General features: G+C 45.8%; 1 protein-coding gene across 4 annotated transcripts; it reads left to right on the plus strand.

Annotated features, from left to right (window-relative positions):
* Positions 1–253: 253 nt before the first annotated feature.
* Positions 254–15,033, plus strand: dnm1l (dynamin 1-like). Of its 4 annotated transcripts, XM_020040455.2 has the most exons (20): positions 254–517; positions 1,525–1,669; positions 2,647–2,682; positions 3,484–3,530; positions 4,123–4,194; positions 4,346–4,432; positions 4,524–4,686; positions 4,963–5,083; positions 5,345–5,476; positions 5,599–5,805; positions 6,299–6,419; positions 6,650–6,805; positions 7,799–7,888; positions 7,967–8,059; positions 8,171–8,224; positions 8,415–8,486; positions 11,414–11,566; positions 12,779–12,888; positions 13,171–13,330; positions 14,429–15,033. In XM_020040455.2, exons 1-20 carry the CDS (start codon positions 416–418, stop codon positions 14,483–14,485), a joined length of 2,178 nt encoding a protein of 725 aa, XP_019896014.1. In that variant the 5' UTR covers positions 254–415; the 3' UTR covers positions 14,486–15,033. The 4 variants fall into 4 exon arrangements, with proteins under 4 accessions (XP_019896014.1, XP_010888088.1, XP_019896015.1 ...); XM_010889786.4 differs by lacking the exon at positions 8,415–8,486 and having other exon boundaries at positions 256–517; XM_020040456.2 differs by lacking the exon at positions 2,647–2,682 and having other exon boundaries at positions 256–517.
* Positions 15,034–15,126: the final 93 nt, after the last annotated feature.

Here is a 15,126-nt window from a genome sequence, read left to right on the forward strand (position 1 = left end):
ATAATATATCAGATTTACTGATTTTTTTTATACAGATTTTTTTTTGTTCTAAAAATGCTTTGGTATATAAACAAATTGTTTAGGGTAGTAGTGCCAAGGAAATGTTATACTCCGATTTGTCTGTACATTAATTCGCATTAACCAATGCTGACTTTGATTTCACCCACAAACACATTTCTGTTGTTTTCTTTCCGGTTCTTACGTTGTATTTTCCATAGACATATTTTCACTATGCGACTACGCAGTCCCATAATGCAACACGGAGATATTTTGTGCGCAGTAGCTTACTTGGCCGGCTAGCTAAATGGTGGCAGTGTGAGGGACATTGGATGACTTTGTACCTGTATTAGCAGTTAGCTGGCTAGTTACTGACTAGTTAGCGCGTTTATTTGACAGGTACTACATTTTCAGAGCCATGGAAGCTCTTATTCCTGTCATCAATAAATTGCAAGATGTGTTTAATACAGTTGGTGCGGATATTATCCAGCTGCCGCAGATAGCTGTTGTTGGAACGCAGGTAAGAAACGCTAAGTTTGAGTTCTATCACGCACTAGAGTACAGTACCAATTCGAAGTACATAAACAGATCTACTGCTATGTCTTCCTGGAAAGGCGGGCGGAACGTTAGTTTGGTCCTTAGTTGTAGCTGCACCTGCTAGCTAACTAGCTGGCTAGAGTTACCGTAACCAACTATGGTTGGTTAGTTAGCTAACTAGCAACTTGTCTAACACATTTATCAGGCAGTGCCTTTGAGAGGGGTACTGTGGTTGCACGAAGTCTCTTATCTGAAACCAACGCTAATGCCAAGGATAGCAAACTACTATCATTTTAAATTGACAACTTTAGTGCAACATAATGTCCCTAACTGACATAGTGCTTTAATTGATGTTTACCTACTCATACTAGATTTTGCCTACTCATACTAGTTTTAGCTTAAGAATACTTCAATGCTTTTGAATGAATGTGAACACCACTGTAGTATTCTCTGGCGTTCTCCCTTTTTGTTTTTCCCCTTAAATTGCCATGATTCATCTTCCCAGATCACCTGAGCATAAACTGAATTAAAAAGGTGACATTTTATATCCTTTGCACACAGCTACCGTTGGTCTATAGGTTAGCTAATAGGTTTACAGTGGCAATGGCATAATGCCAGGTTCGTTCACTCTCACTGGTCTGTTAAGAGGATGTCACTGTCTCAGGCCTTTGGCGAGGTGCTATGGCGACATGACACAGGCACAGGATCTGGTGTTGTACGTGTCTGCCCTTGTCTTATTCCAGCTTTTCAAAGGACAGATGCACCCACCAATCGGCTCAATGCTGTCCCTTTCAACTACAAATAGGCGCCGCTGCGGCAACATCCAGCTGGCAGTTTAGACGGAAAGGTTTATCTCCACAACCTCTTGTGCTTTTGGTTTATAGTTAAACCGTGAGGATTTGTTGTTTACTTTGCGAAGAGTCAGAAGTTACCAGTGTGTATTAACCTGTTCTGTGTGTTTCAATGCTGACGCTGTGTTTGTCTTTACAGAGTAGTGGGAAGAGTTCAGTGCTGGAGGCTCTGGTGGGTCGCGACCTCTTACCCCGCGGTACCGGCGTTGTCACCCGTCGCCCCCTCATCCTCCAGCTGGTCCACGTCGACCCGGACGACCGTAGGAAGACCAGCGATGAGAATGGTACAGTGAAACATCCCCAGAGATAAAGTGGTCCAGGTGTATTCCCAAAGGTTTGCGGGTGTACTAGAAACCCTGCATGTGGGATTCTCTCTCTGGTTTCGGCTGTTGCTTAATGATTCTGGAAAGGAATCCTCCGAACAGGGTTTCTGAAGGTCATTGGGAACTTTGAGAAGCTGTCAATTTTGCAAACCGTCTGTGTCTCTGCTGTGGACATGCTGTTGCTGTAACCCTTTTTGTACCAACACTGGGTGTCTGTTTAAACGTGTGTAGTGCAGGTTTGTACTATACTGGTTTAAACAGTATTTGTCTGTCTGTGGCTGCAGTCTTTTTATTTATTTTTGTCTTAGTGACGTGCTGTGTTTTGAGACACTGTGTTTCTGAGTTGGATGGTTTTGTATATGAGGTGTAGTGAAATCAGTCCTGGACATGGATGACTGCATGATTCAGGAGGACAGTGGGGGATTACCATGACAGCCATCCAGATCGTCACGTCTTCATCACTCAGTCAGCACAATGGCAGTAAATTCAGCATGATCAAACATAATGCAGGGATTTGAAGTCACATTGAAAATATTAAGAGTTTACAGAAACTACCACAGGGGATAGAGAAATTAAATATGAAAGAGTACGGTTTTGAACACCCTTTGCTCGGTTACATACCAAAAATGTCATAGCAGGGTCTGATGTTAGCACCATCAAATTACTCTGCAACAGCATTCCAAACCCGGAACACAACCGGTTTATTTCATTGTAGATAAGCCACTAGTATCCCCTAAAGACATTCATAAACATCACCAAGTGTGAGACATAGTGGCGAAGTCTGTGCCTTGCTGCCTGGAAGAGCCACAAAAACATTCAGAGTGGCTTAAAGGACTGCATTGCTGCAGATGGCTGTGGGGCAGGATCTGTAGCTAGGCTCACAGCTAGACTAACCGCTAACCCTTTTCTCCTGTCATCTGATCTCTCCTGAACTACAGACCCCAATGTGTGGAGAAATGGGCGCCTTTACAAAGGTCTTTTTTCCTTTCCCTTTTTCCATTCTTGCCTTTAGTCTGTAGTTCAATCAAAAGCTTCTTACTGTATGCCAACCCCTTTCATTTAGCATCCTGTCCAGCCAGTTCTTTTAATTTTTTTAGATATAATCTTTTGCATCGCATGATCAATATCATAGCTCTTTTGTGTATGGAAAGGATGGTAAGTATGTGTACTTAAAAAAATCAGCTGTGCTGTAGTTGTATTCCAATTCAAATGTCAGCATACCACTGCTTATAGCAGGTTAACTGCTGTGCCCCAACCCTGTTATCGCTCAGTAGTTGGGTAGTTGGTTATTACAGCTGTTAGTTGGGAAAATAGTGTGGTTGTTCTAGGTAGTACTGTTGCCTGGGTTCGAATCCTTAGTGCTGATTGGCTGACAGTCGTGGTATGAGACCGTATACCATGGGTGTGACATCACATCACATTTTACTGCTCTAATTGTGTTGATGTTTATATTAGCAATAAGGCATCTCTGGGGTTTGTGGTATATTGGAGATATGCCACGGCCAAACCGAGTCTAGCAGCCAGTCAACAATGTGTCATACATACAGCTCTTAGCCGTGGTATATTGGCCACACCCCCTTGTGCATTATTACTTAGATATATGCCTCGGCTCTGTAAATGCACTATGGATTCTCAATGCCTCTCTAGAACCCGTTTGGGCCAAGTAAAAATGGCCGGGAGTGAAAAGGGTCCTGCTTTAAGTTCACTACACTGATCTATAGAGAATTTCCTAATTAACAGGGAATAACATTGCCTTGTCCTGTGTTTTCCTTCAGGCATTGATGGAGAGGAATGGGGCAAATTTCTACACACCAAAAACAAGGTAGGCTGTCTCTATTTACGATGCCTTCTTTCTCAGAGCCACAAATAATCTGTCTTAAACATTGGATCAGCTGAAACCAATACAAACATACATGCGAAACACTATTGATTTATTTACTCAAGATCACTTCAATAGCTAGGTGGGGTTTTGTCATTTTGCTTAGACAGTTTGTTTGACAGCTCCCTCAGCCAGCCACACAGGCAGGCTTAAAGTCATGGGACGTACAGCAGGCCTAGTGTTTGAGAGAATGCACTAGGGTAGTAAGTATAGATTTGTGCAGATTACTGTTCTCTTGCTCTTAGGTGGCTCTCAGGCATGTACCGAGAAGGCCTTGTGATGTGCTGTCCTGCAATTGGCATTGATGCTGTCCTTGATAACAGGCTATTATTTGTTTTGTTATGATTGCATTTCTAATACGATTGCGTTTGTTATGATTGCATTTGTAATTATCTTGAGATATTTGTAGTGGGCTTATGCTCTTTGATCCAGGGTTTAGCCAATCACATTTACACTTTTTGTTTTCAGCTATATAACCTCAAATGTAATCAATCATCATGCTGGACCGATAACTGTTGGCATTTGCTGTTTTTAGATCTACACAGACTTTGATGAAATCCGACTGGAGATTGAAGCTGAAACGGAAAGAGTTTCCGGCAATAACAAGGTATTTCCATGGGTTAGAACATGGAACTTTTTACTAACGTAGGTCATTCTGGATGAGTCCATTACATTATGTAAATGTCACAATCTGGTGGAAAGATTGTGAAAGATTTAAACCAAGTGTTTTATCAGATTTTGTCATTGTCATCTTCCAGGGAATCACTGATGAGCCCATTCACCTGAAGATCTTCTCCCCTCACGTAGTAAACCTCACGCTGGTGGATCTGCCAGGGATCACTAAGGTACATACATCTCACTCAGTACGTCCCCCAGGTGGTTTGGGGAGGGGATGATTGTCTTGGGTTTAAACCGTGCACCCGTGTTGTCCCCCAGGTCCCGGTGGGAGACCAGCCTAAAGACATAGAGGTGCAGATTAAAGACTTGATCCTCAAGCACATCTCCAACCCCAACTCCATCATCCTGGCCGTCACGGCCGCCAACACTGACATGGCCACATCGGAGGCCCTCAAGCTGGCCCGCGAGGTCGACCCGGATGGTAAACCCTGTCTCATGATTTCTCCCATGGTGTCTCTCCTGTCTGTCTGTCTGTGGGTCTGTAGTTACTCTGAATCCTTTTTTCAGACACCGCGTCATACATACTTAGGCTATTACTTTGGGTAAAACAGCAAGTGGGGGAGGGCACGTATATTGCGGCCTTGTTTTATTTTACATTTCTTATGATTATTATTCTTGCGGACCGGTAGACCTGTTTCTAGTTCAGCTCTCGTTATCTGATCTGCTTTCTGAGCACTGGTTCCTGGTGTCTGCGTAGGCAGGAGGACGTTGGCGGTAGTGACCAAACTGGACCTGATGGACGCCGGGACTGATGCGATGGATGTTCTGATGGGCCGGGTCATCCCCGTCAAGCTGGGCCTCATCGGAGTGGTCAACAGGTCTGTGCCGTGAATAATTATTTGTCTGGTGCATATTGGTACTGACACCTGCTTGTATAATACATTCTCTACATTTTGTGGACGAATGCTTGAGCCCTTTGGAAGGTCCACAATTTATAAAGGAGAATGTTTTCTTCAAGCATTACTGGTTGTTGGTTGCCAACTGTCCCTTGGGATCAACATGGAAAAGGAGCAGAATTAATTTAGACGTTTTGCTTTTAAATTCCTCCCGCGGGCTCTGACCATCACGCCTGTTTACAGGAGTCAGTTGGATATCAACCAGAAGAAGTCGGTGGCCGATGCCATCCGGGACGAATACGCCTTCCTACAGAAGAAGTATCCGTCGCTCGCCAACAGAAACGGGACCAAATACCTGGCCCGAACATTGAACAGGTATTAGCGGGAGAAAATTAAAAATACAAAACCTTGGAAGATTAAGGTTTGAAAAACATCTGACCAATTATTAATTTGTTTTCGCTGTTCTGTGTAATTCTACGTGTTCTGCCTGTGGCTAGGCTGTTGATGCACCATATCAGGGACTGTCTCCCGGAGTTGAAGACCCGTATCAACGTGCTGGCAGCCCAGTACCAGTCCCTGCTGAGCAGCTACGGGGAGCCTGTAGAGGACCAGAGCTCCACTCTGCTCCAGCTCATCACCAAGTTCGCTGCGGAGTACTGCCACACCATCGAGGGCACCGCCAAGTACATAGAGACGACAGAACTGTGAGTGACTGGCTCTTAGAAAAAAATCTTTAGTTTCGCTAGGAAGAAGGGAAGGATGCAGTTCAACTTTTTCAAGCTGTTCGTGTGCCTGTGCTAGTTACCACAAGGGGGCTCCATTACATAAGGTTTCAAAACAGGATCTCTGATGATTTTGCTGGCAGTTGTTGTGGGTAGATTAACTAGGCTTCTACTTGGCTTGAACGTGTGCTAATATTACAAAGTCTTTCAAAAAAAAAGTTAGTTTCTTTGTCACCAGCTTCTCTCACTTTCACGACTTCATCATTAAAGTATGTTTGGCCGTGTCTCATTGCAATTGGTGTGTTGAAGATTGTGCCAAGACGCTGAGCTTTTCTCCCCACACTACTTCTCCAACCAGGAAGTCACGTGTGTCCAAGGCTTGAACCTGGACTGGCATTCAGATTGGCCCCAACAACGAGGGCCTTAAAAACCCCCGGGACGGCCAGAATGTAACAGCTGTGGTTTTGTGTTTCAGTTGTGGTGGAGCGCGGATCTGTTATATTTTCCATGAGACGTTTGGTCGTACTTTGGAGTCAGTCGATCCGCTTGGAGGCCTGACCACGATTGACGTGCTTACTGCTATTAGAAACGCTACAGTGAGTGTCCTGCTAAGTGTCTGTGTGTCTGTCTGTAAGTGTGTCTGTAAGTGTGTCTGTAAGTGTGTCTGTCTGTGTGTCTGTCTGTCTGTCTGTGTGTAAATTTACATGATGGAAAGTGTTTTATTTTTTTTTTAAAACACCAGGTTGGCATGCATTGTAGGCTGTTGCTTGTTGGTTTCTACCAGAGAAGATTCTGTGTGAGTTGTCCCTTGACACCTGTGTTTCAGGGCCCGCGGCCAGCCCTGTTTGTGCCAGAGGTGTCGTTTGAGCTGCTGGTGAAGAGGCAGGTGAAGAGACTGGAGGAGCCCAGCCTGCGCTGTGTGGAGCTGGTCCACGAGGAGATGCAGAGGATCATCCAGCACTGCAGCAACTACAGCACACAGGTACACACACCACACACATTATTTACACACACACCACACACATTATTTACACAAACACCACATGCATTATTTATTTTTGTATACACACAAACACCACACACATTGTTTATATACATTAGGCACATTTATATATATACACACACCACGGGCATTATTTATATAAATGTGCATTGTGTGTGTATATATATGTACACGCACCACGCGCATTATTTATTTATGTATACACACACACACACACACACACACGTTGTTTACACATACTGATCTGATCTGCTTTCTGAGCAATGGTTCCTGGTGTCTGCGTAGGCAGGAGGACACACATACACCACACATTATTTATTTACACACCACACACACCCCGCACATTATTTTTATATATATATATATATATACACACACACAGACACACACTCCACGCACATTATTTATATACACACACACACACACACCCTGTGCATTATGTATATACATACACACACACCATGCTCATTATTTATATATACAGACACACGTACACACTGCAGCACACAGGTACGTGCTCAACGCACATTATTTATATATACACACACTCCACGCACATTACTTATATATATATATATATATATATATATATATATACACACAGCACACGTGTACACACACACACACACACACACACATATATATACACACACACCACGCACATTATTTATGTATATGCACACACAAACTGCAACTATAGCACACAGGTACACACACACACTCACCACGCACATTATTTATATATACACAGATTATTTATTTATTTATATATACACAGATTATTTATTTATTTATTTATATATACACACCATGAACTTTATTTATATAATGTTGCTGCCGCACCTGTGTGCTGCAGCAACTACAGCACACAGGTACACACACCACACACACACAATACTTATATACACAGAGCCCTACAGACAACAACCCATTTTTTGACCAAATCCCTGATCAGTGCATTTGTCTCCCCAGGAGCTGTTGAGGTTTCCAAAGCTCCATGATGCCATCGTAGAAGTGGTCACCTCCCTCCTCAGGAAGAGGTTGCCTGTCACCAATGAAATGGTCAGAAATGTTTTCATCTCCATTCCAGTTTTATCTGTTGTCTCGTCTGTGAATGTGCTGACTCCAACTCACTTTCAGGTCCATAACTTGGTGGCCATTGAGCTGGCCTATATCAACACCAAGCATCCAGACTTCGCGGACGCCTGCGGCCTCATGAACAACAACATAGAGGTAAAAACCAGACAGAATCAACAGTCTTGGGGTCAGCTTTACCTTGTCTAATCTGGCTTTGATATGGAGTACCCGAAGTGTTGTTACTGATGTTGTGGTTGTGTCTCTTAGGAGCAGAGACGGAATCGCATGCGAGAGCTTCCATCCTCGGTTCCCAGGGATAAGGTAAGAATACTCTGCCTCCTCCTTTTAACCTGTTTTAAAGTGTCCCAATACCAGGCTGATGGTTTTCTGTGTGATGACCAGTAATCCATGGGTTCACAGTTGGAGCCTTTTGTTTTGCTGCTCTTAAGGTCATATTAGAGCTCTGTCCGCTCTTCTCCTCTCCTATGTCTCTCTCTGTCTCTCTCTGTAGTCGTTTAAGGGCCCAGGTGGTCAGTCTCTCTCCCCCACGGATCTTCCTCCCCAGGAGGGAGAGGGACCCAAGGTGTGTCTCCCCCAGCAGTCTGCCTGTCTCGTCCAGGGTTGGGTTATGGTTAGGTTTAGGATTACGATTAGTAGGCCCTGCCTGTCTCATCCAGGGTTGGGTTATGGTTAGGTTTAGGATTAGTCAGCATGGCCCTGCCTGTCTCATCCAGGGTTGGGTTATGGTTAGGTTTAGGATTAGTCAGCATGGCCCTGCCTGTCTCATCCAGTGTTGGGTTATGGTTAGGTTTAGGATTAGTCAGCATGGCCCTGCCTGTCTCATCCAGGGTTGGGTTATGGTTATGGTTAGGTTTAGGATTAGTGAGCATGGCCCTGCCTGTCTCATCCAGGATTGGGTTATGGTTAGGTTTAGGATTAGTCAGCATGGCCCTGCCTGTCTCATCCAGGATTGGGTTATGGTTAGGTTTAGGATTAGTCAGCATGGCCCTGCCTGTCTCATCCAGGGTTGGGTTATGGTTAGGTTTAGGATTAGTCAGCATGGCCCTGCCTGTCTCATCCAGGGTTGGGTTATGGTTATGGTTAGGTTTAGGATTAGTGAGCATGGCCCTGCCTGTCTCATCCAGGATTGGGTTATGGTTAGGTTTAGGATTAGTCAGCATGGCCCTGCCTGTCTCATCCAGGGTTGGGTTATGGTTAGGTTTAGGATTAGTCAGCATGGCCCTGCCTGTCTCATCCAGGGTTGGGTTATGGTTAGGTTTAGGATTAGTCAGCATGGCCCTGCCTGTCTCATCCAGGATTGGGTTATGGTTAGATTTAGGATTAGTCAGCATGGCCCTGCCTGTCTCATCCAGGGTTGGGTTGTGGTTAGTCTGCATATCCCGCCTGTCTCCTCCAGGGTTTTCCTCCATTCCACTCAGCCAGTCAACAAATGAAAATGCTTTTTTCATTAGTTCCTTAAAATGGCATTTCATTTTCTCCGATTGACTGGATTGCAATGGCCTTTGACCCCTGGTTTATCACCCCCTCCTGCGTCCTCTACGATCATTTGGACTGGTACATCTTACTTTGTGTTGAGTGTAATTCCTTGCCCCTACTCTATTTCTCTTTGATATTCAACTAATGTGTTTTGATATGTAGAAACTCCACACACATCTAACATCGACTCCCAGCATGTGTGCTTGTTTGGAGCGCGCTCCCCGGAGTGGGTTGTTTGAGTGTCATTACATCTACAGATGTGTCTGTGTGGTCTGTAGGTGTTACATCATACACGCCCAGACAGGTGCATGCTCTATCTCCGGGAAGCCTGTTTAACACACACATTCATCAACTGCAGCTTCTCTGAACGACCTTGTAGACGAGAAGTTCCTTCTTCAGGGGCCTCATGTATCAGTCTTGCGTACATTTCTAACTAAATTCTGGCATATGTTGAAATCCTACGATTCGCGTGTGCACAAAATTATTGGGACTTATCAAACTGGCATACACAACACCATACGCATGCTTCCTTTGATAAATCAGACGCATACTATACTTATGCGTACGTGAACGAGCTTACGGTCTCCGCCCAATGAATGCCTAAAATTACCCATATAAGGTGTCCAAATTAGCCCTATTGACTATGTAATTTCTGTAGATACACAAAGCAAGGTGACAAATATCTTGCATAATGTGAAATTCACATTATCTAATATAGAATCTAAAAACATTTAATTTTGTGAAATGTATGAAGGAGCCCAACAACCAGTCATAAATATTCCGCATTGCAAGACGTGGCTGTTGTTAATAGAGTGGTCAGAGATCACTCAAGGTGGACGCGAGAAAGCGATTTTCTGCACTCCTAACCAGTGTCCAAACTACAGGAGGTGGGCAGAGTGTGACAGATATTTTTCCCATTGACAAGCAAATCGCTGGCATCATTGAGGAGGTCTGAATGGAAAAGTCCTAGATGGGGACACCGACATGTCGCTGTGGGAGGGCTGCAGTAAATTAATATTTAACATTACGATAATAATAACATTTCAACTTCACATTCAAGAAACATATCAATAAAGACAAAATCAAATGGAATTGGTCAAGCCCAGTACAAGTCATGTGGGCCTAGGACTTAGCTGTTCTTTTCGCTACAGAACAACTATCTGCAGTGGCAGACCAGAGTGGGGTTGCGAGGCTCTGCAGTTTGGCAGTGTTCTGTGTGGTTGAGTGAGGACTGTACCGGGTCGTGGCGGTACAGTAACTGTCTGAACAAGCCGCCTCAAATGTGACCAAGAAAGTTTTGAACATTTCAGAAGTGTTATAGAAGATCACTGACTTCCCATTTTAGTGAAATGCTTTTTTCGTTTAGTGCTGCAAAGCCTATAACCTTTCTTTTGAGTAGGCCTATTGGCTGTTAATTTGATTTGTGGGGAATAAATGTACCAGTTTTATGTTCTATTCATTATCATTCTGTAAAGAATTTAATAAGTCATTTCTGAAATGTATTGTCAATTTATTCAAATTACAGGTTGTGAGTGAATGCTGTAGCACATTCAAAAACACACAATCTAGGTCATCAATAAATCGACATATTGTAGTGTATGGTAAAATACGCAATGTTAAATGTGTTGCTTTACGCACCTGCAGATGGGGCTATTGTTCGTCTTGTTTTCAGGCTGTATGGATATGCCCACTGAAAGAACAAAGTTTTACTACCTATTGTTGTAACAGTTTTTGGATCAGCTACAGGTATTTCTTCAGTTCAACAGCTAGGCTGGGCATACGCATGGCTTGAAATTTGTGTAGAGATACGAACGCTTTACCGTCAAGTTCAACATGGATAAATGCCAACTTTTGCGTCAAAACTGTCGTACTCATGGTTTACGCGCATTTGTGCGTACGCACGATTGATCTGAGGCCTCAGGAGACCTCTATGAATGACGGCGGAATGTGTCAAGTTGGACACACCACCGGCCTTGAGGTGTAACTGTTGTGGGCATGTCTCCCTGTCTCCAGGCTGCAGGGGGAGGCTTCCAGGGAGAGCAAGAGGGGGGAGGGACAGGGAACTGGAGAGGCATGCTGAAGAAGGGAGATGAGGGGTCAGCAGGAGACAAGTCCTCCAACCCTGCCAGTCCTCAGAGGGGCCACGCTGTCAACTTGCTGGATGTGGTGGGTAATGTCTGCTACTCGTCCTGCTGGATGTGGGGGGTAATGACTGCTAGTCGTCCTGCTGGATGTGGTGGGTAATGTCTGCTACTCGTCCTGCTGGATGTGGGGGGGGTAATGTCTGCTAGTCGTCCTGCTGGATGTGGGGGGTAATGACTGCTAGTCGTCCTGCTGGATGTGGGGGGTAATGACTGCTAGTCGTCCTGCTGGATGTGGGGGGTAATGACTGCTAGTCGTCCTGCCGGATGTGGGGGGGGTAATGTCTGCTACTCGTCCTGCTGGATGTGGGGGGGGTAATGTCTGCTAGTCGTCCTGCTGGATGTGGGGGGTAATGACTGCTAGTCGTCCTGCTGGATGTGGGGGGTAATGACTGCTAGTCGTCCTGCTGGATGTGGGGGGTAATGACTGCTAGTCGTCCTGCCGGATGTGGGGGGGGTAATGTCTGCTAGTCGTCCTGCCGGATGTTGGGGGTAATGTCTGCTAGTCGTCCTGCCGGATGTTGGGGGTAATGTCTGCTAGTCGTCCTGCCGGATGTTGGGGGTAATGTCTGCTAGTCGTCCTGCCGGATGTTGGGGGTAATGTCTGCTAGTCGTCCTGCCGGATGTTGGGGGTAATGTCTGCTAGTCGTCCTGCCGGATGTTGGGGGTAATGTCTGCTAGTCGTCCTGCCGGATGTTGGGGGTAATGTCTGCTAGTCGTCCTGCTGGATGTGGGGGGTAATGTCTGCTGTCAGATATTAAGGTCTTAATTTTATTCTGTTGCCTTACTGTCAACTTGCTGTTGCCACGCTGTCAACTTGCTGGATGTGGTGGGTAATGTCTGCTAGTCGTCCTGCTGGATGTGGGGGGTAATGACTGCTAGTCGTCCTGCTGGATGTGGGGGGGGTAATATCTGCTAGTCGTCCTGCCGGATGTTGGGGGTAATGTCTGCTAGTCGTCCTTGCTGGATGTGGGGGGTAATGTTTGCTGTCAGATATTAAGGTCTTAATTTTATTCTGTTGCCTTACCCTTGGTAGAACTTTAACATGTAAGCAATGAATATGGTCCAAACCTCCTACTATACATTTTTCTACCCGTCTCGACCCTTCAGTTCTGCAGTCTTTGAAAAATAAAGGGCTACATACAGGGAGGACGGGAGTGAGTGAAATCACAATGTTAGTGACCTCTGAGTTGTAGCCTGTTATTGATTGGTCTACTTGTACTTGTGGTTCCCCCAGCCTGTTCCTGTTTCCAGGAAGCTGTCAGCGAGAGAACAAAGGGATTGTGAGGTCATCGAGAGGCTCATCAAGTCCTACTTTCTGATCGTCAGGAAAAACATCCAAGACAGGTACAGAGGGTGTTGTGCTGGTTTGCTCTTCTACATTGTTGGGTTAGCAGCATTATGACATCATGTCTAATTTGCTATGTGTTAATGTACTTAGACAATGAAGTTGATAACCCAGGGGCTTATGTAAGAAGGTAATGGACGATCATGTTCCAACTCTATTGATTACTAATGCCGTCTTGTCCTTTTCCACATCCCGGAAGACAGTCTAAACCACTGCCTCCCAGTCTGTCTGTCATCCAGAGTTTTGACTTGTGTTTCTCGCTGTGATGCTCCTTCCCTCAGCGTGCCCAAGGCAGTGATGCACTTCCTGGTTAACCATGTGAAGGACAGCCTCCAGAGTGAGCTGGTTGGACAGCTGTATAAGGCCGGCCTCCTGGACGACCTGCTCACTGAGTCTGAAGACATGGCCCAGAGACGCAACGAGGCTGCGGACATGCTCAAGGTACAGTACTGTCTGTCTGCCTGTGTCTCTGTCAGTTGGTGTCTATAAACAGTTTTTAATAATATGTAGGCTTTGTTGTTACTTTTGTCTAGCCCTGTAGAGTGATTTTGAGGGCAATATATTCTCAATGGGGCTTAGCCCTGGACTTGACTTGGCCATGCCAAAACATGCCCAGATGCTGCTCCCCACAGATGACCAGGGTTCAGTGTGATGATTCCCTCAGTCCCGTTCCAACTGGCCAGGGTTCAGTGTGATGATTCCCTCAGTCCCGTTCCAACTGGCCAGGGTTCAGTGTGATGATTCCCTCAGTCCCGTTCCAACTGGCCAGGGTTCAGTGTGATGATTCCCTCAGTCCCGTTCCAACTGGCCAGGGTTCAGTGTGATGATTCCCTCAGTCCCGTTCCAACTGGCCAGGGTTCAGTGTGATGATTCCCTCAGTCCCGTTCCAACTGGCCAGGGTTCAGTGTGATGATTCCCTCAGTCACGTTCCAACTGGCCAGGGCTCAGTGTGATGATTCCCTCAGTCCCGTTCCAACTGGCCAGGGTTCAGTGTGATGATTCCCTCAGTCCCGTTCCAACTGGCCAGGGTTCAGTGTGATGATTCCCTCAGTCCCGTTCCAACTGACCAGGGCTCAGTGTGATGATTCCCTCAGTCCCGTTCCAACTGGCCAGGGTTCAGTGTGATGATTCCCTCAGTCCCGTTCCAACTGGCCAGGGCTCAGTGTGATGATTCCCTCAGTCCCGTTCCAACTGGCCAGGGTTCAGTGTGATGATTCCCTCAGTCCCGTTCCAACTGGCCAGGGTTCAGTGTGATGATTCCCTCAGTCCCGTTCCAACTGGCCAGGGTTCAGTGTGATGATTCCCTCAGTCCCGTTCCAACTGGCCAGGGTTCAGTGTGATGATTCCCTCAGTCCCGTTCCCAAGGATGTGCTGAGGCGTTAGGTGCTGCTCAGCGTTAGGTTTTTTAACTGGCTTAAAATGTAGCCAATGTTGGGCCTCATTTGGAATTTGGGTTCGATAAGTGAATTTATACTGTTTGCGCATAGTGTCTGTTTGCATACTGTCTGTGTTAACCCTTTCCCTACCCTGTGTTTGCAGGCCCTGCAGAAAGCCAGTCAGGTGATTGCAGAGATCAGAGAAACACACCTGTGGTGAGGGTTTCTACCTCCATGTCCTCCCACTCCCACATGGACATTAAGCTCTAAGCCCTAAACCCTCTGCCCTAGGCCCTAAACCCTCTGCCCTAAGCCCTGTTCGGTCTCAAACCTCCCGGGACTGCGGAGACCGCCGACAGGACAATGCACTGGTGCATTATTGCGTCTCAGTTCTCCATCCTCCTCATTCAGTGTACTCTCCCCTGTCCTGTTTTAACAGCAATGTCTGGTGCAGACTGGAGGGAGGACATCTCCTCTTCCTCCACCTGCAGAAATATTGTTGTAGTGCGCACTTGTGTAGGAGTGTTTTTTTTTTATTGTCTGTTATATGGACTTCACCTACGCGAAGGGCAGCAGTATTAATCAGTTTTCCAACACCAAACCATACCACATCACAGCACATCAAACCTCATCAAGCCGCACCGCACGATTTGAGCGCCCGAATCCAAAATCTTTCATACGGTATATAATGCTGATCGGAGGATTGCCTACTGAGGAATGTTTGTCCCTAAATGTAGAGATAAATTAAAGTTAAAATGACAAACCTTATTTGTTTCTCAAGTCTCTGGCTTTGGATGCTGTCTTCATGGTTGCCATGGTCACCTGGTCTGGTGTGTTCTGTCAGTAGTGCGGCTGATAACG

The sequence above is a fragment of the Esox lucius genome, chromosome 19, assembly GCF_011004845.1.
Source record: "Esox lucius isolate fEsoLuc1 chromosome 19, fEsoLuc1.pri, whole genome shotgun sequence".
Taxonomy (NCBI): Eukaryota; Metazoa; Chordata; class Actinopteri; order Esociformes; family Esocidae; genus Esox; species Esox lucius.